At 52.3% G+C, this 18,727-nt stretch overlaps 7 protein-coding genes across 7 annotated transcripts; 3 read left to right on the top strand and 4 right to left on the bottom strand.

The window, feature by feature from the left end:
* Nucleotides 1-55: 55 nt before the first annotated feature.
* On the top strand, nucleotides 56-1,793 carry HD553DRAFT_308860 (peptidase family M48-domain-containing protein). The gene is made up of 7 exons (XM_046179599.1): nucleotides 56-818; nucleotides 882-960; nucleotides 1,022-1,157; nucleotides 1,221-1,280; nucleotides 1,345-1,381; nucleotides 1,447-1,569; nucleotides 1,632-1,793. Exons 1-7 carry the CDS (start codon nucleotides 93-95, stop codon nucleotides 1,734-1,736), a joined length of 1,266 nt encoding a protein of 421 aa, XP_046037771.1. The 5' UTR covers nucleotides 56-92; the 3' UTR covers nucleotides 1,737-1,793.
* Nucleotides 1,794-1,934: 141 nt separating this feature from the next.
* HD553DRAFT_270279 (fungal-specific transcription factor domain-containing protein) lies at nucleotides 1,935-5,852 on the bottom strand (the record flags this gene model as incomplete). The annotated part of the gene is made up of 12 exons (XM_046177655.1): nucleotides 1,935-2,467; nucleotides 2,529-2,732; nucleotides 2,793-2,817; nucleotides 2,876-3,256; nucleotides 3,316-3,505; nucleotides 3,565-3,587; nucleotides 3,661-4,026; nucleotides 4,097-4,150; nucleotides 4,217-4,623; nucleotides 4,700-4,759; nucleotides 5,102-5,675; nucleotides 5,742-5,852. The coding sequence occupies 12 exons, from the start codon at nucleotides 5,850-5,852 to the stop codon at nucleotides 1,935-1,937; spliced, it is 2,928 nt and encodes a 975-aa protein (XP_046037770.1).
* A 2,102-nt stretch (nucleotides 5,853-7,954) lies between these two features.
* On the bottom strand, nucleotides 7,955-10,182 carry HD553DRAFT_206951 (G-protein alpha-subunit). The gene is made up of 8 exons (XM_046177130.1): nucleotides 9,471-10,182; nucleotides 9,292-9,391; nucleotides 8,979-9,224; nucleotides 8,738-8,906; nucleotides 8,575-8,664; nucleotides 8,362-8,515; nucleotides 8,179-8,291; nucleotides 7,955-8,119 (listed from the first exon to the last, which is right to left on the bottom strand). The coding sequence occupies exons 1-8, from the start codon at nucleotides 9,934-9,936 to the stop codon at nucleotides 8,048-8,050; spliced, it is 1,410 nt and encodes a 469-aa protein (XP_046037769.1). The 5' UTR covers nucleotides 9,937-10,182; the 3' UTR covers nucleotides 7,955-8,047.
* A 1,888-nt stretch (nucleotides 10,183-12,070) lies between these two features.
* HD553DRAFT_308852 (uncharacterized protein) lies at nucleotides 12,071-13,808 on the top strand. The gene is made up of 7 exons (XM_046179598.1): nucleotides 12,071-12,308; nucleotides 12,375-12,392; nucleotides 12,458-12,597; nucleotides 12,661-12,712; nucleotides 12,772-12,816; nucleotides 12,888-13,526; nucleotides 13,590-13,808. Exons 1-7 carry the CDS (start codon nucleotides 12,171-12,173, stop codon nucleotides 13,668-13,670), a joined length of 1,113 nt encoding a protein of 370 aa, XP_046037768.1. The 5' UTR covers nucleotides 12,071-12,170; the 3' UTR covers nucleotides 13,671-13,808.
* HD553DRAFT_308850 (rRNA-processing protein EFG1) lies at nucleotides 13,809-15,036 on the bottom strand. The gene is made up of 4 exons (XM_046179597.1): nucleotides 14,588-15,036; nucleotides 14,507-14,519; nucleotides 14,295-14,433; nucleotides 13,809-14,227 (listed from the first exon to the last, which is right to left on the bottom strand). Exons 1-4 carry the CDS (start codon nucleotides 14,885-14,887, stop codon nucleotides 13,864-13,866), a joined length of 816 nt encoding a protein of 271 aa, XP_046037767.1. The 5' UTR covers nucleotides 14,888-15,036; the 3' UTR covers nucleotides 13,809-13,863.
* A 125-nt stretch (nucleotides 15,037-15,161) lies between these two features.
* On the top strand, nucleotides 15,162-16,884 carry HD553DRAFT_308849 (serine hydrolase-domain-containing protein). Its single transcript, XM_046179596.1, has 8 exons — nucleotides 15,162-15,366; nucleotides 15,442-15,562; nucleotides 15,619-15,677; nucleotides 15,750-15,811; nucleotides 15,877-15,930; nucleotides 15,989-16,049; nucleotides 16,117-16,290; nucleotides 16,353-16,884. Exons 1-8 carry the CDS (start codon nucleotides 15,243-15,245, stop codon nucleotides 16,550-16,552), a joined length of 855 nt encoding a protein of 284 aa, XP_046037766.1. The 5' UTR covers nucleotides 15,162-15,242; the 3' UTR covers nucleotides 16,553-16,884.
* HD553DRAFT_340901 (putative eukaryotic translation initiation factor 2B subunit 2) lies at nucleotides 16,734-18,658 on the bottom strand (the record flags this gene model as incomplete). Its single annotated transcript, XM_046182590.1, has 6 exons — nucleotides 16,734-16,806; nucleotides 16,863-17,258; nucleotides 17,336-17,440; nucleotides 17,512-18,241; nucleotides 18,327-18,472; nucleotides 18,543-18,658. The coding sequence occupies 6 exons, from the start codon at nucleotides 18,656-18,658 to the stop codon at nucleotides 16,734-16,736; spliced, it is 1,566 nt and encodes a 521-aa protein (XP_046037765.1).
* Between the last annotated feature and the right edge of the window lie 69 nt (nucleotides 18,659-18,727).

Below are 18,727 nucleotides of genomic sequence, written 5' to 3'. Positions count from 1 at the left end.
ACCTTCATAGTGCATGCTACCTAGTATCCAAGATAAATCGTTGGATGATGGTCAAGCTCAACAGAGTCCCCAAGTCATAGTTGGTTTCTAAGATGCAAGCAGTCACGAACAGTCTGTCTCAGATAACTCGCATCGGCATCCGATGTACAAGCTTCCGATCGCCGATCAGCGCCGTTGCTTCACGGACAACCATCGCACGGTCTAACCCGAGACTACTTAGCACTACCCGAAATGTGCGAGCTCAATATGAGCGATTTGGCTTCGAGAACGCTCGTCCGTCAGGATCTGCTGGACCATCAGGGAATGGTGGGAAACGTCCCGGCGGTAACCAACACCCACTCATCCTCGCGCTGAGGCGGCGGCTGGGGGATCGGGGGATCGTTCTCTATGGTGTAGGACTCACGGGATGCGGTATCTACTACGTTGCACACCTGGAGAGAGTACCTGAGACTGGTCGGCTACGGTTCATCGATACCAGTCCTGAAACGGAAACAGCTATGGGACTGGAAGCTCAGAAGGAGATTCTTCAACAGTACCAGGGAGCCTTACTATCGCCTTCGCATCCCACAACAAAGCGGGTTCGGGAGATCGCTCGACGCATCGTGGAAAGCAACATGCTCGGTCATATGAAGGAGAGTCACAGCATGAATCTGTCTAACATCAATCTCGGATCCATCTTCGGCGGGGATCAGTCTGAAGAAGGCTTGTTTGGGTCAGGCTCCGGTGGACAAGAGAGATTGAATTCTGCTGGCAACAAGGACGTCGAGTGGGATGTCTACGTAATAAAAGACGCTCAGAAGAACGCTTTTGTGCTTCCTGTGAGTGTCAGCAGACTGAACGATCACGAGAGCTATTATCTGAATGATCCTTGAATTCCGTAGGGCGGAAAAATCTTCTTTTTCGAGGGAATCCTCCCTGTCTGCAAGAACGATGACGGAGTAGCCAGCGTGATGGGTCATGGTAAGCGAAGCCCTACAAATAATCAGCGAACGCTGCGCTGACCATGCATACGCAACACTAGAGATTGCCCATCAAGTGGCTCGTCATTCGGCTGAAAGACAGAGCTCGATGAAGGTGTTTTTTGTAATGGCTTACGTTTTGGAAGCGCTCGGCGTCGATTTTGGTCTTGCAAGGGGCTTGATCACGTTCTTGATGCAGTGAGTTCCCCCGCCGCGAAAGACCTTCCTGGCCACCCGCTGAAAAGCTCACAACTCCCATAGACTCCCCAACTCGCGGCAGTCGGAAAGCGAAGCAGATCGCATTGGTATCCGCCTTATGGCGTAAGTGAACTTTAGATCGCCTCGTCCATTGCATCTTCTCATTCCGGTTCCCGATATCGTGCAGTAAGGGTTGCTACGATCCGCGGGAGGCTCCCCGAATGGTCAGTAGGCTGGGGCCTGTGGGACTAGCGTGCAAGAACCTTTGCTGATGCATGGTTGGTATCAGTGGGAGCGCATGAGTCAATCGGAATCCTCTGGGGGTCTCAGAGGAGCGATCAGTACCGACTTCATGAGTACGCATCCGGCCAATAGTAAAAGGATAAAACAGCTGAATGAGTGGATGCACGAGGTGAGTATTGCGGTTCGTCTCGAGGACTGGAACAGGTTTAAAGTAAAAACATTACATTCCAGGCTCTCGACATCCGAGCAGCAACGAGCTGCGGCGACACCCCGAGTCAATTTGAGGCTTTCAGGGAGAAAGTCCCCCTGGGATCGACCGAAAGAATCTGGGCCTGACTGTCTCTGGCGCAACTTTCTATACGGACCAAGTACAACTTGCAAATAATACAACCATTTCATATTTACGCCCAAGACTGCGTAAAGGTTCCTTGTCGCATAAGATCTAGAATCGTCGAAGCAGACCTGAGACAGAACGGCGGGTTGAGATTCAGCTTCCTGCTGCTGCGTTCCAGAAAGATCAGTTTCAGACATCACTCACATGTTTCCAAGCACATCGTTACCAGGAGCGAACGGTACATCCCACGCGTTTTGGCCCAGGTCGTTACCAGCGTCTGCCATGACCGAGTCTGGTTCTAGACTCTCGAATTGGTCAAAGGGTGCCGACGCAGGGCCTAAGGTGTCAAAGATGCCATACTCTGCTCGACCGTCCAAACCGTTGTGTGATTGAGTTGGAGTTTCTCCTAAGCCCAGACCTGGAGATGCGGCTGCTGACAGATCGAAAAAGTCTTGGGTAGACAGCAGAGCATTGGCGGACGCTGGATTATCCAACCCATCCGTGAAGTAGCTATTTAGATCCGGTTTGTGACGCCGCGGCGCTCCCGGCGTAGAGCTGCTACTTTGCCTATCTGGCATACTCGGCCGTGTCCGTGTCTGTGAAGAGGCCAATCGACGTCTCCTTGTAGGGGCCGGAGACGGGGAATGTCGGCGCTGAACGGGACGTAACCAGGCTGGAGAAGGTCTTGTGTCGCTGGTGACCGTGCGTGGCGTCTCTACGGGTATGTGGCAGACTGGGAACGATTCGAATCAATAAAATGGCTTCGACGCAAGCCAAGCTGACGTATAACTCACTTCGACAGAACTCCTCGATAATATCGGCGGACCTCAGACCGCAGAGATATCTCCCGCTAAACCGCCGGAGCAGACCAACACAGGACCTCAAACCTTCCGTGGCTGGGGCGATGAGGCCGGAGAATTCAGGCGTCTTGCAATTCAGTACCACTGCCACGAGTGTTCGGCCAGCCTGCGCCAATTGATGAATGACATGCACTCCATCTGTGTCCAATGAAGTAAAGGTCAGCACTGCGTCTGATCAGAAGTATCGATCGAGCCTACAATATGTCATCATGCCTCGTTGGCTCTGCAGGCAATCGATAATCAGAATTTTGATAGGGGCAAGCTCTTCTACACAAACTCACGATGTGAACGTGGTTGGCACAGATAGTCAATGCCGAATCCATAGCTTTGCGGCAGTATAACAAATGGCGAGCGCGCTCGTCATCCGTCTCGGCTGGTGCTTGTACGAAGCCGGAGAATCGGTGTCGATACACAATCATCCGGACCAAGTGTTCCAGACAGTGTAGCCGCTCAGCCTGCGTGATCCTGATTGGGTCCTTGCTCTCTACGCATTCGACGTCATAATGCCAGTGCTTTGGCAGTATCGACACCCACTCCTCCAGCAGCTTCTCTTCCTCTGCAAGAGAGCCGGCCTGACATCGCCTTGATATGGTCGCAGCGGCTTTTGATAGGAAAGAAGAGCCAGCGAAAGTCGAAGGAGATACGCAAGAGTCGATCACGCCCTGCTCGCACCAGCCGTTAATTTACAGACTTGCGAGGAGAGCAGGAAGCGCGAGCATACCTCTAGAACCACATGAAGCCGTATCACAGCGACGAACGCACTCAACCTCGTTTGGTGGTTTGGGGGTTGATCTAGAATCTTCTCCTTGGTGAGGTATTCGTCATCAATTTGCAGAGGCTCTGGCACATCACAGTCTCGAAGGTGGATGATGGGTGGCCGCCCAAACAAAGCCGCGGACTGTTTGTCCCAACTAGATGAGGTGAAGACGCTATCAGTTACAGGTCTCATCAATATGACTTGGTCACCGACCTGTAAATCGACCAGAATGTCCGCTGAGCGATTTGGACAGAGCCAGGAGAACGAGAGTTAGCGGATCATTCCAGACAAAGCAAGGCTGCGACACACCTTGCGCATTTCTTGCTCGATAGCATTGAAGTGGTTATAGCCCTCGACACTTCGATGCAGTCCACCATCTAAGCACAGAGTCACGCTCTCAGCTAACAAGGAGAAGGCCTTGCTAAGAGTGCCCAGACCGAAAGCAAAGATCGCTGCCAGGAATGCCGCCTGGATCGAGTATAGGGTAGGTCTGTCTGCAGAGGGGAGGTCTCGCAACCGCTTAAACAGCTCGAAGTATTGTTTTCCGGCCGTACTAGGATCGTCCGCCTTGGCTCGAACCCGGGGATCGTCGACATGCCGGGATGATAATGTGCAGACAGCAACCACGAAGCAAGCGAAGCCAGGTTCAGCCCACTTTTGTGGGTCGGCGTAATCCTATCGATAGCAGCGAATGAGCGGGAGCTCAGCACAACGATTCCCGTATATATGACAATAGGCGACTTACCTTGAGAAAGCTTGGGACGTGCAGGAATGGCCAAAGGAGATGGCTTGTCGACAACTATGATGTTGGGGAAGGATACATTAGTTACTTCTTTCTTATACCTCCAACCATCGCCATACTCACATAGCATCGAACCAGAGTGTCCATGAGGTCACTCGGTATTACGTTGGTGATGACACGCCATGTTGCTTCGGGGTTGAGCATTTGACTAGGACGAGGAGCCCGATCAGGGAAAAACTTCTCTTCCCTTTGATTCCCAGCAGGTTCCGTCAGTCCTCTCGTCAAGTCGGAGGCCGCCTTGCCATTTCCACCAGCGCTCAGGGTGCGACCACGGGTTTCTACTACCGAGTCATCGGACATCGATCGTGGTGGAGGCGATCCAGATACCTTGTTCGCATCCATATCTCGGAGATCGTTTGTATGGGTCGGAAGCACATCGGCATTTCCAGCTCGTTGCCCCAAGGGTTCGGATTGTTGCTGCAGAGAATTGGCGGTCAACAAGTCAAGAAGAGGGAACCCGGAAGTTGCACCTGCAGCATGACCAGACACGAGTAAGCGATGAACAGCCAGGGGCATTACAATTCTTTCTCTCCGGCTCTTGCTCACCTTGCCATTTTGTCTGGCCGATCTCATCCACATAAAGGTAACCGTTACTCAGGTTGAGGCCTTCCATTCCTCTCTCGACATCGTTCAAAGCATCAAGGACGCTGTCGTCCGGATCGGCAGTGAAGTCTTCCAATGTTGGCTGGTTGAGATCGAAATCGCCAAAGGTAAGTCCAGCTATCGGGTTGGCTGAGTAATTCTCCGAAGCTGAACTTGAAGGGATGTTGTCCTGCATCATGCCGATGCTGTAGCTGCCGAGACCGACGTTGCCGTTTCGCAGTGCATTCGCGTTCAAGCCATTGAAGCTACCGGTGGACTGGACATTCGGTTGGTAGGCACTGTTGCTGCTACCGGCCGACATGTCAATTCCAAAGGTAGACTGTGGGAGGCCCAAGTTGGCCAGACTAATGCCGCTAGCATTCCTACCAAGCTGGTTAACCTGCTCTGGATTGATCGGTCCTGAACCTTGTGCGCTGCTCGCTCCGATTTGCAAGCCAGGATTGCCCAGCAAGGTTGTCCCATGTTGTCTAAGCAGGTGGGCGAAGTCTGTCGCCGACAACCCGTCAATTGCTCCGGATACTCCTTGCACATCTACAGAAGCGCTGTTTGACTGTCCTGGTTGCGTCCCCGCAGATAACTGGCCGTCAAGCTGATTGATCAAGGCGTTGTGAACACCCGGTGGTATGCTGCGCAACAATGCCTCCAAATTATTAAGCCTGGCTTCCAGTGTCGAGGTGTAAACTTTCTGATTGTCAACAGCTTTAATGCCTCCGCCTGTATTGCTGCTTGAAACCGCAGGAGGTTTCCGTCCGGCTTTGGGACGATTGGGATTGGCAGCTGGAGTCCCGTTCCCGACACTGCTATTAGGGGTGTCCATGTCGTCTCGTTCTCGCTTCTTCATCAGGCGTCTGCTAGGCGTTTCGAAAGTGCAGACAGTACCCGTCTGTTTGCATGGGCCGCATGGCTGCTGTGTATCACACTGTAGGTCGAAACTTTCGGATCAGAAGCGCATCTAACACTGCAGCTCGAGACTCGTCGAACTTACCCTAATCTTTCTCCTTCGGCAGCGATCACAAGCATGCGCCAATCTCAATCGCGGCTTCTTGGATGTATGGTCATCTCCGTCCTCTTCGCCATTACTGTGTACGACATGCATTCCCGCATTAGGATTCGGTTGATGCGGCGGTCCCGAAGGCAGATTCGCCGTCGTAGACCCCGAGCCGGACCCAGTAGTCGCTTGTCCTTGTGCCGAGTAGAGATCCTCAAACGATCCCGGATGACTGCCGAATCTAGCGATGGTCTTCGTCTGGTCGGTCTGGTCATTTTGGGCCAGAAAACGGACGTCCTCATCCTCCGCCTTGATTTGTGGCGATGAACTTGTCGAGGTGGAGGTACTTCCGCTGTTCATCTTGGGCCAGCCGGTATTCCTTCAAGGGTCTTTCCTCCGCTGGGATCTCGCTTTGACACAACCTATCCTGATGTACACGAAGGATGTATCTCGTGATGATATCACGTCTTTGGTTCGACCGCTCAGCTATTGCTCAGTGGGCGATGGCGAACAAGGTCGAGCGACAAGACGGATGACGATTTCTAGTCACTACTGGCTACGGGTGCGGTGTTGAGCTATGCAACGATATGCGCATTTCATGCTATTGTGATCGTCCCACAAGCTATGTTGATAGCTGCGACAGGTTCTTTGATCCTCGGTCGTGGATCTGTTGTTGAGACTACCGTGTTACTCGGTGATCGGTAGGGATGTCGTCCTGACGTCCTGGTTGATAGGCACTTCGCATCAGTAGTCAGTCGATCCATCCCCGGTCGCCCGAAGCGATCTTGACGAATGGGTCGACGGGAAGGCTCACCTCTGAACCTAGAGATGATAGTAGTCATTTCGTACATGGCCGCCGCAAGGAAAGCTGTACCCTGTCAAATGAAGCGCAAGAGTATAGAGGTAAGATAATTGTGTACTAGGCTTGATGAAGTGAGGTAATTGTCGAACCGGAAGTGGGGACCCGTCACACGACAGAATCCTGCACGAGCGCCTTTCAGCGTGCACATGACATCTGCGTTTCAGATCAGCCGGCATCAGGTCCTGCAATCTTTTCGTGATCACCTATTGTGGCGTAGAAGGGGCATTTACTAAATTCAATCCAGGCTTGCATGTCTATGTTTCTTTTCGAACCTCGATGATCAAGTGACAAAGCGCGTACAGTATCCGTGATTCCCCAACTCTACTTACTCATGATCCACATCGTTCCTTCACCATCTTCATACCGGCAGATGGATCCTTGGTGAACAGAAGGATCCGTTTCAGACGAAATCTCCAGAGAATCTCGCTGAAAACACTATTTCGGGTCTGCTCTTACTGACCAATTCAGTCAAGCGACATACCCGAAAATCAGTCAAGCGACATGCCTAACATCCAATCAAAAGAAGTTCCGCTTGGTTAGTGGGATACAACACTCCAGAAGTGCATCACAGTCGCAATCCCTTTTTAGCGATCGATCACCGCATCGATTCTGTCTACTCATGTTTGCGTGAAGAAAAGTAAGACCCGACGAAATAACAGAGCTTACACGGATGTGTTGAACTCGTAGCCTTGTTTTGGGTCTCTCTTCACGTCAATGCCAAGCAGCTCGGTCTCCTGAAAGATGTCACGGTGCGCATCCCACTCGCAAAAGCATTGACGAACACGAAGGAATGCGGCTTGCGGTAGGTTTCAGGAATGCTGTCGCAATAGGTGACAGCGCCGATGAAGCTCACCGTTAGTGTCGAAAATCCTAGGAGCTCAACTCGAGTGATAAAGGCGAAAGCTATGTTACCTAGTGCTCCTTCTTGTGATGTCACGACATCAATAAGAGAGACTTGACACAATTCGGTCGATCGCCTTAGAAAAGAAAAAGGAAGCCAAAGTAGTTGATAAAGTTAATTCATAAACTACTTATCACTACTGTTGCCGAAACCGCTAGCTTGTGCCCCAAGCTCTCCCAGTAGCTTCAAGATTCCATTCCGGGAATTCCAGACCGGCTTGGACATAGGTCAGCAATGAAAGATCCCTTATCAAGTCAAATTTGGACTAGAAGCGAAAGCTGTAGTAACCGTCTTCATAAAATTGCGTTTTACAATCGCACGACAAGCCCTATTGTAGGGATATACAGACACTAGACATGATTCTTCAGCCGTTCACTCGGAACGTGTATTGTGGCAAATAAATATGGGGCGACATAGGCTATGGCGAGCATAGCTCAAAGACAAGAATTTCGACGCCTCAGACGTCAAGTCCTGTCGACGCGCTGGAGCAAGGGGTGTGAGGTGCCGACAATAAGGGGACGCGAGGGAAAAGGTGATCAATTATAAAATTCCACTGTCACGTAGAGCGTTCTGGAGGATGGTTTCCTTGACGGCCGCGAAGACCAGTCGGATCTAAGATGAAGTCTGTCGAATCAGCTCAAGCTCAGGTTGACGACAGCGATAGCACTCACGTTGGACGTATCAGTCGCCTGTGTCAGATGCGGGTACACACTCAGTCGTGCCCGGTTCGTCTGGGTGAAGCGCCAGAGGATATACTTTGCGGCTTTGTTTATATCGGAACCACCTGAAACATGGAAATAAGTCTTGATCAGTCTCGAGAACACTAGCCACGAGGTCGCGAGTAACATGCTCACCGGTGTATTCCGGGAAGTATTTCTCGAGAGGGGTCTTTGCGAGCTTCATCTTGAATACATCTATCTTGTTGAGGAACAGGATGACTGATGTGCGCAAGAACCACCGAGAGTTGATGACCGATTCAAAGAGTACTAGCGATTCTTGCATCCGGTTCTGAATAGAGGAAACGTTGAGTCGACGGCTCATCGCGCTGACACCGCGGTCCGACTTACCTGTCCGCTCTCCTCCAGTAGCACCTGGTCATACTCGCTCAATGCCACACAGAATATGATCGAGGTGACCGCCTCGAAACAGTGGATCCACTGCACATCCGTGGAACACCTTTTCATCAGTACATGGGATGCTTTTTCCAGCAGTCAATCGCAAGCAACCCACCTTCTTCCTCTCCGACCTCTGCCCACCGACGTCAAACATGTGGATGCTCAACTGACCCATGTTGAACCTGGTCTCAGAGATACCGGTCGTCTTGGTACGCGCTCGTAGTACATCCGCCTCGTCGGGAATATAATCCGGTAATGAAATGCGTCGTACATGGGAGAAGAAGCTGTTCCAGTGACCGTCGTCAATACGATGCGCGAGTCGAGATGTCATGCAAGACTTCTGGCGCGCAACTTACTAGGTTGCCGAGTCCATGAGGTAGAATTCGCTCTGTCGATCCATGACGCTAGGGATGATGGGATCATGCCATAGGCTTTCAATCGCAAGCGCGATCTCGGAAGGTAGGTTTTTGCCCGGATCAGAGTCGATGCGGAATTCGAGGATCAGGTCGGCGTTGACCCGGTTGGCGGGGTCTTCCGGATCGACGCCGAGCTTTCGACATGCCAGGATAATGGCTTGGGCAGAGTCGACCAGGTTCTTGTACCTATGAGACGTATAACGGTCAGCCGAGAGCACGAGACGTCCGCGCAGTCCCTCGGTCGCGGGCTTACACTACTTGTCTGAAGTTCATCAACTCTTCCCGCGAGTACCCGTTCTGATGAATGATCTTCATCTGCTTGACGATGGTCGACTTTCCACTCTCTCCCGAACCTGTAGAACGACATTCATAACCGAGACTCGGTCAGACCTGGTCGGGGACAGATGGCTCGCGGGGGAAAACGCAACCCACCCAGCAGGAGAATCTTGCATTCCTTCTTAAACTTTTTGCTGTCCTCCTCGATCAACTTGTCGATAGCATATGATCTGTCTCTCTGTGCTCGAGCCGGTTGACCGTCTTTGCCTGCTACGGGCCCAGCCACCGCTGATTGTCCCATCGTATTGGCGGAAGATGCCGGTTCCGGTGCAGCATTGAGAGCCGACGTAAAGTCGTTGTCGGACATGGGATTCGCAGTCTCGGGTGTCCCATCACCGTCCAGTGGCCCTGCCGGAACGGCTGGTCGGGTCTGTTCGTTGGCTGTTTGTCCAGGCTTGTTTGTGATGATAGTTTGAGTAGCTGGTGTCGCCCCCGCTGCATTGCTCATCTGGACGGCAGAACCAGTTGTGCGGTTGTTGGCCGATGGTCCAGCCGACGGACTACTAGTAGAGGTTGATGGCTTGGAAGGCTGAGCCTCGGGGGATGAGAAGCAGGAACCCATGATGATAGGGTAAAGAGTAAGGTGGTGTTCAAGTTACGAGGTCGTGTCCCGGTGATATTCTGGTCTGCGGCCCGAGATCTGGATACCCAACTGCTCTCGAGGAAATGAGTCGGTTGACGAGATCCTTGGGGCCCTAGCTAGTGATCGTTGCAGGACCAAGTTGTGCGAAGACTAGGTCGTTTGGTATGCCTCGTAAGCGACCTCCGGATCTGACCGGAAGACGTTTTTTAGATGGCCCAGCAGAAGATGGCCGTTCCACGATGGCTAGCCGAAATGGAGTAGCGTATCAACCGATCCAGTGATTGCGATGCGGCCTGGATATAGGCTAGATCTACTCTAGACGCTCTCAACCTCGAGCGAGCTTGCGATAGGGGGCCTGGCTCCGGCCAGGTTGTGTGCGTTGATGAGCGGTAAATCCAAGCCTCTAAACTAGATGAAATGATGGAGGGTCCGAATATCAAGATGGGTAGGGGATAATCCTGGTCATACTGGTCAATCGGTGGTGCGTTGACGGTATATTCGGTATGCCCTCTTCACCCCCCTAGCCTCCCCCCGAGCACATGCGACTGGGAGACGAGGCGAGCAGCGAGCAGCGAGCAGAGCGAGAGGTGCGTGTGTGTGAGTGTGTGTGTGTGTGAGCGAGCGAGGGGCGGGCGGGGAAGCGGCGGAGGAGCAAGGAGCAGCAGGCACCATCCAAGCCAGGCAAAGCAAGGGGCGACGCGCGTGCACTGTAGTACTGCTGCCTCTCGTAACACGGTCAAATTTCCTCCCTATCCTTGCCCCCTATCTCTCCCGATATGGCCACCAGCCATAATGAACTCGCAATGTCGACTAGCGACTAGCTCGAGACGATAGATATTCCAACCGGATCGCCTCGAGGGAGAGAGGAGGTCGATCTTTGAAACGTGTTTGTGCGCAAGGGGGAGGGAGGGGTTCGAACATCGAGGTCCGTTGTGCCGGACGGTACCTTTTGCAGTCTCCCCAGTTTTCTCCCGTTCAGATTCTGTTTCCGCTCGTGTGTCCCCCCGTTCCCAGCTGACGCTCTCTCTCTCTCAAACAGCCATCTCGATTCGACCTCCCCCTGGCGATGGCTTGCGATATCATAGGGCCGTACGAACCCAGTGGCGTTCGGGGAATGAGCGATGCAAGGACTCTTTCAACGGTCACCGGCGGCCCCTGTGGGGTCCTGACAAAGAATATTTGCCAGATCGTACTTTGAAATCTTACTAAGCGTACCGTTTGTTCATCGGGAAGATTGTCAATGAGCCGTATCGACATCACGAGACGTCTCGTGGACAAAAGTGTCGAAGATAGTTCTCCCAACGAGTCGTGAGATGCATGGTACCGGTGATCAGCTATCAAACATCGTACAACTCGATCTGGGAGCTTCAACAAAGCGATGATGCGGTACGCATACTGCGCGAAGACGCAACTTGGGCTGTGTCGAAACGTGATTCCCTCTTCCATAGGTGATCTTGGAAGTGTAGAGCGATGATGGCCAGGACGTATGTCAAGGCTCATCAAGAAAGCCAAAGGTCCGCATGTCGAGGTTGGGTGTCTGCCATGAGTCTACCGCAACTTTGTATACTTGGGGTTTCGAGGAGAAGCATACGGAGCCTCGCGCACTCCATGGAGGTTATAGATTCAAGTAACATGAACATTCACCGGGAATCGTTACTGAAATGAAGGATTCTAAAGTCGCAGCCGGAGAGTAAGCCTCGCTTCTTTTCCGTACTGGTCTGCCCTACCGAGTTCGAATTGGCTCGATGAGAAGGGCCAGACCTGGTCTTACAACGCTAAGCCTGCTGGCTCGTTCCGCTAGTCCTTCAGGTAGTACTTCTCGGTTGATTGGAAGATGTGTGAATGGATCTGCTCGCTTGGGTATCTCATGGAGCTGCACGAATGGCGCAGTCTCACATGCGTCGCATAGGCATCTCAGCCGGCAGAGCGAGCGCATTATTGTCGTGGGGCCAGTCCTTGGACGACAACGAAAGACATGAAACCGGCGAGGACCTGGCTGCGGAAGCTATTTTACGTCCGATGCCATTTGTTTACTTTTCGGAAGCTGCAACTTGCTCGTCCACGATACGGACCATCAATCCATCAAAGGACTAACTTGGACATCGATTGTCAGAATGTCATCACCATGAGTCTGGTCTCGCATACCGCCGACATTAGAAGTCACGAGTCACTAGAGATCCCCTCGTCAGACTGAAATAGCAGAAGTCTTCAGCATGTCTCGATCCCAGAGACCCAAATCCATGATCTTCCCAACCGGATATGGCCGGAACACACCCGGACTCGGAGGGTCCGTTGTTGGTGACAGTGACGGTGGCAGGCGTGCGGTCTCTAGACAAGGATACGATCAAACGGTGGGCAGTGTACTCCAATAGCTCCAGTGAAAGCAGACTCTGATCAGGTCTCTTCTCGGTCTGCAGGATTCGGGTGAAGCTGCAGCAAGTCTGCCAATTTCCTGTGTGTTGGCGTGCCTTGCTGATGTGATGACTCTATCGGCGTGTAGGGCGATGAACAACGGCAGATCAAAGCACTTCAAGAGATGCTACAGAGGAAGGATCAATCCATACACAAACTTGCCTCGGAGCTCAACGATACTCGAGCCGACAAGGATCAGCTGGAGAAGCTGTTTGACGGATCTCAATTGTATGATTGTCCGGCTCTTGATTCGGTCGTACCTAATCGTTGATGTGGTTTGCTACCTTCCAGGGAAAATCAAAAGTGCTTGCAACAGATCAACGATTTCAGAGAACACGTCAGGGTAGGTCTTAATCTAGCCGTCGAAAGGGTTGCACAGCTAAGACAATCGAATTCACGTAGACGCTGGAAGCCGCGTTGATCAGAATCAACGGGCCTGGGTGGAGGGTTAGACCACACGTCCTTGATTTATCGTCGAAGAGGTACTGATCCTGGATTTCTTCGATGTTTCTCACCAGGAGGAGTTCAGCATACCGCCGACCCCTGGTCCGAGGTCTCTAGCAACACCAATCCCAAATATCGGGATCCTGCAAAAGAACAGGTTCCCCTTCGGTTTTACTGGAGCCGAAGTCAAGGCCGTGTCGGAAGCCGATTCGTCAGACGACAGCATTGAGGAAGTAGTTGACAGCATGAGGCGATATGCAAACGGCAGCAAGGTAGCCAATCGAAATGAACCGGCTCAGCTCAATCGCATCAGGTCTCCTCTGATGGAACAGCTGGACGATCACACTCTGTCAAGCTCCATCTCCGATGATGACGGAGACATCAAGGAAGGCGGACCGGGACCTGTCCCTCTCCACGACGGCCAAACCCCCGTTGCCATACCCATCTTTCCCACGACGCCGGATCTCCAGCCCATCATCTCGCTCATCTCGTCCTTGCACGCAACTTCCCACGCCCAATCGAGCGAGCTCGTTTCAGCAATTCTCGACAATCACGATCAGAAGCTCGCCCTTGATCATGCCGAACGAGAACAGAACCGGCAGACGGTAGTTCAGCAGGTACAGGATGCGCAGGCGGAGGTCGCACGAGCTTGGGAGGATATGAGGCAGCAGGACGACGTGCGAGAACACAACTTGAAACGATTGCTCGAAGAGGTGAGACTCGTCTGTATCGCCGCAGCTGTAAATGCGATTTTGATAATCGTTTGGCGTGTACAGGCGATCGAACGTCTACAGCGATTTGATGGCGGCGTTCCCAATGCTCTTTCCGGCGCTATGCCGGAAGCGACCTCGGTCTGAGCCTCTCATACAGGCTTCTGGCCACCAGTACGACAACAAACGATACCATCTCACGATCCTTCCAAATTACCACAGAATCGCATACCATAATGAGCCTTGTTCCCTTCTTTCGCAGCCAGACATATGGTTCCCACGATTTGCATTATATCATTGTGTTTTACATGTACATGTATGCTCTCTTTTCGGACGATGGTCATTCGAAGAAATCATCGGCTTCCTCTTCCTCTTCCTCGTCATCTCCGGGCTTATCGACTGGCCCAGCAGCCTGCTTCTCCTTGCTATCAACTGACAACAATGATTTGTTTGTTCGCCCGGATCCGTCCTCCTTCAGCGTCTCTTCCGGTCGAAGACTGACGCCCTGCTTTCCAGCTTCCGTCTTGTCCTCCATGAGCGCTTTGAGCTTGTTCAAGAGCTCCAACCGAGTGACGGCGGGTTTGTCTTCCGCGGCGGGGGTCGAATGGAGATGTTGGGGTAAAGTGAGATGACGTTCTTCCTCCTCGGCAGCATCTTTTCCCTCAGCAGATGCTGCGAACAATGCGATGTACTTTTGCGTCATACTATGCAAGACAACAGGTATTGTCCATGAACGATCTGATCAGGAGATGCGAATCCACAAGAACATACGGGTAGTGGAGGATATAGTTGAGCATGATCCGAGCTTCGAAGAGTTCGATTTCCATCTTGTCCTTTGTCTGTTGATCCGAATCGTCCGACTTGATCCCAGACTGAGCTCGTTTGATGATTCTCAAAAGCTTTTTTCGTTCTGATAAAGGAATAGTGATTGGTGTTAGGACAAGCCATCACAATGGTCGTGGCTGTAACGATGGTCGGCTCACCGAAAAAGCGGACCTGGTTGGAAATAATCTGAGCATCAATACCGAGTATCGACTAGCTCATGAAAGCATGACACCACTCACCATATGATACTTCTCGTGATTCTTCTTCTCGACGTTCCCCAATTCTGCTTTACGCAAGTCCGCCTTGAGACTCTCTAGGCGCCGCTCCGTCTGGATCTTCAAACCCGGCTCGATACCCTCCTTTTGTAACAGCCTACTAGCTTGTCTGATCAAACCTTTGATCTTGGAAACTCCGAGCTTGCTGGTATCTTGGTTTCGGTTCTGTGGTGGCTGTTTGCCCTTTTTGGCTTTCGAATTGGGTCCCTTTTGGTAGGGCTTGTTGTTCCTCCTGGAAGAGGAAGCTTCGGCGTTGGGCGGCATTTGAGTGGAGTATATTTGAGGCAATGAGGGAAAGTTGGGATATGTGTACGTGCCAGAAGAGGGTTTGCGAATGTCCGAATAGCCAATATGCCTGAGACCAGACGAGGTCAAGCGTTCAAACTTCGGTCGACCGTTATGATCACCGGGGCCCCAGGGTGACGCCGACTCTTGGTGATCACGTGAAAAAGAGCATCCGAGGCGATCGATCAGGGGTTCGAGAGGGCATGGGAGCATGAATCATGAATCATATAGATCATACATCCTTCTGTTGTCCGTGTTGGAACAAGATCTGACTCCATCACTCTAGCTTACGTCTACCGGGTACAAATACAAATACAAGGAATCCAAGACCACCATGTCTGCCGTCGCTCGACCCCCTATTCGCATCCTCGGCCTCTGCGGCTTTAGCCAAAACAAGCATGTCATGCATCAGAGACTAGGGTTCCTACGAAAAGCGCTGAAGCAACAAGTGGAATTTGGTAAGCTTGGATTCAAGCAATACGGCTCGAAGTGTTTCGCAGTCTAGCTGACGAGATCATGCGCATACTTGAAAGACTTCGTCGACCCGCCTTTCGTTATCGAAAAGGTGGATTATGCGACGGGCAACACCAAGTTTGCCGACTTTGATTCGGAGACAACGATGGACGAGAACATGACACCAGAGACTACACCGAGGTCAGTCCGGATACTACTTCCATTTCGGAGCGACTGGCTGAGACGCCTCGAGATAGAGCATGGTTCCGTTCGAAAGACGAAGAGGTGAATGGCAAGACGATCAAGACCTACATAGGTGAGTGGTTGAGAAGGGCGCCATGTCACTTCGTATACCGCCGCTGATACAGCTCCATATACATGTACTCAGGTCTTGACCAAGCTTTGGCAGACCTGCATAAGTATCTGATAGAACAGGAGACACCGTTCGATGTGAGCGCTGGATCGACGCTACCAAAAACCACAAATCGATATGACTAATCATGCCGGGAGTATAGGCGGTATTTGGTTTCTCTCAAGGAGCCTGCATGGCAGCTCTACTAACAGCTTTGGTAGGTTAGTGCCTCTAATTTGTCCCGATACAAAGCTGATACGGCTCGTATCGATTAGCTGGAGCGTCCCGGACTGCATCCTAGCTTTCCCGCTCACCCCAAGCTCAAGCCGCTGAAATGTAAATTGTATTGATGTTCGCTAAGTGGGGGACGCGAACTAACGAGCGAGATCTGTCTGTTTATTAGACTGCGTCAGCGTCGGCGGTTTCGTCTGTGGCGATGAAGCCTACAGCAACTTTTACCCTATCGCCACCCCGACATTGCATATCGTCGGCGTCAATGATACGATCGTCACACCAGAGCGGAGCCAGACGCTTATTCGGGTCTGCGACGATGCGAGGGTGGAGAAGCATGACGGTAGTAGGTTTCGATGGTCAAAAGCTTCGAGCATGCGGCAGCTCATACCCGCGATAAACCCCCAGGTCACTTCATTCCCTCCAAGGCGAACTGGAAGAATTTTTTCGTGGCCTACTTGACATCCTTCACGGACGAAGGGCTGCAGGGGGACGTACCGGGGCCATCATCACAGCAGGGAGGCGCCGCCAGTACTACTGCCAGTGCCAATACTACGAGACCGGGTACACCAGAGGTGACAGCGGGCGAAGAGAAATCAGCATTATAAACACGAACGAATCCTGCCTGTACATTGTGCAGTGTATTGTACGTCTGTACTACATTTCTTGTTCAGTCGTTGATCATCTAAGACGATCTCTGCAGGGTCGAGTAGGTCGCGGGTTTCGCTGATTCTGAAACGCGAGCATGACATGGAGGGTATCGTTGGTTGTGGTGAACGAACTCGCGAGCTACAACTCGACGTCTGCCTCGTCGTAAGCTTCGTTGACCAGCTTGTAAATATAAGCTGGCGAATGGTCTCCCCTGTCGATCGATAGTTCAGCATGTGATTGGAAAGAAACGGTCCGTCCAGAACTCACTCGTTTGTGATGAACAGGCTGATGAGCTCGGGCTTGATGTAATCGTAAAACGGGTTTGCGACGTCGACCTTGTCCAAGAACTCGCCCTCCTCAAAGCTCAAAACCTCACTTGGATCTCCAAAGTCCAATGCAGCCGGGTCATTGTACAGATTCCAGGTCGGGGCAAACTTGTACTGCCCCGCGACTACTACCACCGGTGTCGACTGCGCTCGCGCCGCGACCGCCGCGAGGAGGGATCCTCCTATGGCAAATAACCCTCCATTGGCTAGGACCGAATGAGCGCCCAAGATGACCTTGGTCACACGAGGCATCAACGCGTAAATCGATGAATCGGGGACCAAGACGGTTGGGATGTTGTGTTTCGCTAATGCCTTGGCCATTGTTGTCCCTAGCCGTCTGTAACATTGTAGATTGTGGATGAACCATTGAATCAGGCGAAATGTCTTTTCTATAGCATCACTTGTCGCACTCACGAGGGTGAGCTCTCGGCACAAATGACGGTGAAATTCCGGTCCTTCCATGCACTCTTCAAAAAGGCTTCAACCGTCTTGGAGTAGCCGATGGTCAAGATGATCTCGCTGTGATCATAGTTGTGGGGTCTGAGCACCGCATATGAACGGCGCGATGTCCAGACATTCCTTTCACTCACGAACTGTGGATATGCTCCTTGGCCCCCTTGGCACACGTCTCGTGTGTCGTCTCTATCTCATCGACGACCTCCCTGATAGCGTCGACCAACACCGGCTTCATCTGCATGGCCTTTTGTTCCCTCAGCCTGGCATTCTGCTTGGCGGTCATCCCGCTGGTGGCCGACCGAGGTTGTCGAGGGCTCTGAGGTGGTGTCTCTTGCCTTGCGTTTGGCAGAGAGTCGCCCAATGCCGACAAGCCAGGAAAGGAATTCCGATGAGGCTGATATGACCCCGAGGTTTCGTTTTGAGGTACAGGGGAGAAGAGCGAATCCATCATGGGTCCAGGAGTCATGACGGTCGTTTCGAGGCCGAACAGGTTGGTTGTGCTCCCCGCTCGTTCCAGCTGAGCGCGCGTATGCCTCATCTGAACAAAGGTAGACAGCTGTGTCGGTACCGGTCTGGCTTGTGGTGGGGATGCGTAACCTGTCGAATTCGGATACGACGATGGCGAACCAGTGGCCTCGTTGGTGAAGAAGGGGGACTTGTTCGAGTTGTCGCTGAGCCAGTGACTAGCTGGTACGTGAATCCCGGGTGTGGGCGGCATGGGAGTACCGGGGACGGAATGGCCCTCGGCATTCGATCCCGAACGCAGGTCTTGTCCCTCTTGTTCCAACTGGCTGAGACATGCTGCTCGATATTCTTCTCGGATCAGCCGGAGCACCTTGCGCACGATGTTGCCGACGGCCAGCTCTGCCAGATGGTTTCAAAGAGGTACATTCAGCTGTTCACGACGTCTCAATGACATTGAATGTCACCAGCATGGACATATACTGACCCTTGGGGTTGGCGGCGATTAACCGCTTGCCGACGGCTTTGATCTGCTCCAGCAGCTGCTCGATGCTGTTGTACCGGGCTGATCCGACGAAGCGGTAGAGGAGCTGGGCGGTCTCGAGCGCCGTCTGCCGTGATGAGATCAGGTCTCTGTTCGACGTGCCAACATTAGAACTTGTGCCGCATTTGATCAGTCTGTTGTGCTCGAATCAATGCTCACCGGCGTTGTAGCCGTACCACGAGCTGATCTATGTTTTGGTTGATCGACTGTGCGATTTCACAAGGGGTTGTGTCAGTCCAGAATGGAGAAGTAGCTTGGTGCGAACTTCTTACCATCTCCGGATGTACCAAAACGAACAGCGTATGACCTACACCGATCTGGTTGCCTGACTACCGAGTTTAATG

Source organism: Filobasidium floriforme, assembly GCF_021052385.1.
Source record: "Filobasidium floriforme strain CBS 6241 chromosome Unknown HD553scaffold_7, whole genome shotgun sequence".
In the NCBI taxonomy this organism is placed as follows: domain Eukaryota; kingdom Fungi; phylum Basidiomycota; class Tremellomycetes; order Filobasidiales; family Filobasidiaceae; genus Filobasidium; species Filobasidium floriforme.
The sequence above is the reverse complement of the archived record's forward strand: the minus strand, read 5'-3'. Positions and strand labels throughout refer to the sequence as shown.

Excerpts from the sequence above, each read along its gene's own strand:
- HD553DRAFT_308860 (XM_046179599.1), top strand. The coding sequence starts at position 93 with ATGCAAGCAGTCACGAACAGTCTGTCTCAGATAACTCGCATCGGCATC. Across the intron at positions 819-881 it reads AGAACGCTTTTGTGCTTCCT|GGCGGAAAAATCTTCTTTTT; the intron begins GTGAGTGTCAGC and ends TGAATTCCGTAG. Across the intron at positions 1,158-1,220 it reads TTGATCACGTTCTTGATGCA|ACTCCCCAACTCGCGGCAGT; the intron begins GTGAGTTCCCCC and ends CAACTCCCATAG.
- HD553DRAFT_308850 (XM_046179597.1), bottom strand. The coding sequence starts at position 14,887 with ATGCCGCCCAACGCCGAAGCTTCCTCTTCCAGGAGGAACAACAAGCCC. Across the intron at positions 14,228-14,294 it reads AACTATATCCTCCACTACCC|TATGACGCAAAAGTACATCG; the intron begins GTATGTTCTTGT and ends TGTCTTGCATAG.
- HD553DRAFT_308849 (XM_046179596.1), top strand. The coding sequence starts at position 15,243 with ATGTCTGCCGTCGCTCGACCCCCTATTCGCATCCTCGGCCTCTGCGGC. Across the intron at positions 15,367-15,441 it reads GAAGCAACAAGTGGAATTTG|ACTTCGTCGACCCGCCTTTC; the intron begins GTAAGCTTGGAT and ends CATACTTGAAAG. Across the intron at positions 15,563-15,618 it reads ACACCAGAGACTACACCGAG|AGCATGGTTCCGTTCGAAAG; the intron begins GTCAGTCCGGAT and ends GCCTCGAGATAG.
- HD553DRAFT_206951 (XM_046177130.1), bottom strand. The coding sequence starts at position 9,936 with ATGGGTTCCTGCTTCTCATCCCCCGAGGCTCAGCCTTCCAAGCCATCA. Across the intron at positions 9,225-9,291 it reads ATGAACTTCAGACAAGTAGT|GTACAAGAACCTGGTCGACT; the intron begins GTAAGCCCGCGA and ends TACGTCTCATAG. Across the intron at positions 8,292-8,361 it reads ATACTTCCCGGAATACACCG|GTGGTTCCGATATAAACAAA; the intron begins GTGAGCATGTTA and ends TCCATGTTTCAG.
- HD553DRAFT_308852 (XM_046179598.1), top strand. The coding sequence starts at position 12,171 with ATGTCTCGATCCCAGAGACCCAAATCCATGATCTTCCCAACCGGATAT. Across the intron at positions 12,713-12,771 it reads ATTTCAGAGAACACGTCAGG|ACGCTGGAAGCCGCGTTGAT; the intron begins GTAGGTCTTAAT and ends GAATTCACGTAG. Across the intron at positions 12,817-12,887 it reads TCAACGGGCCTGGGTGGAGG|GAGGAGTTCAGCATACCGCC; the intron begins GTTAGACCACAC and ends GTTTCTCACCAG.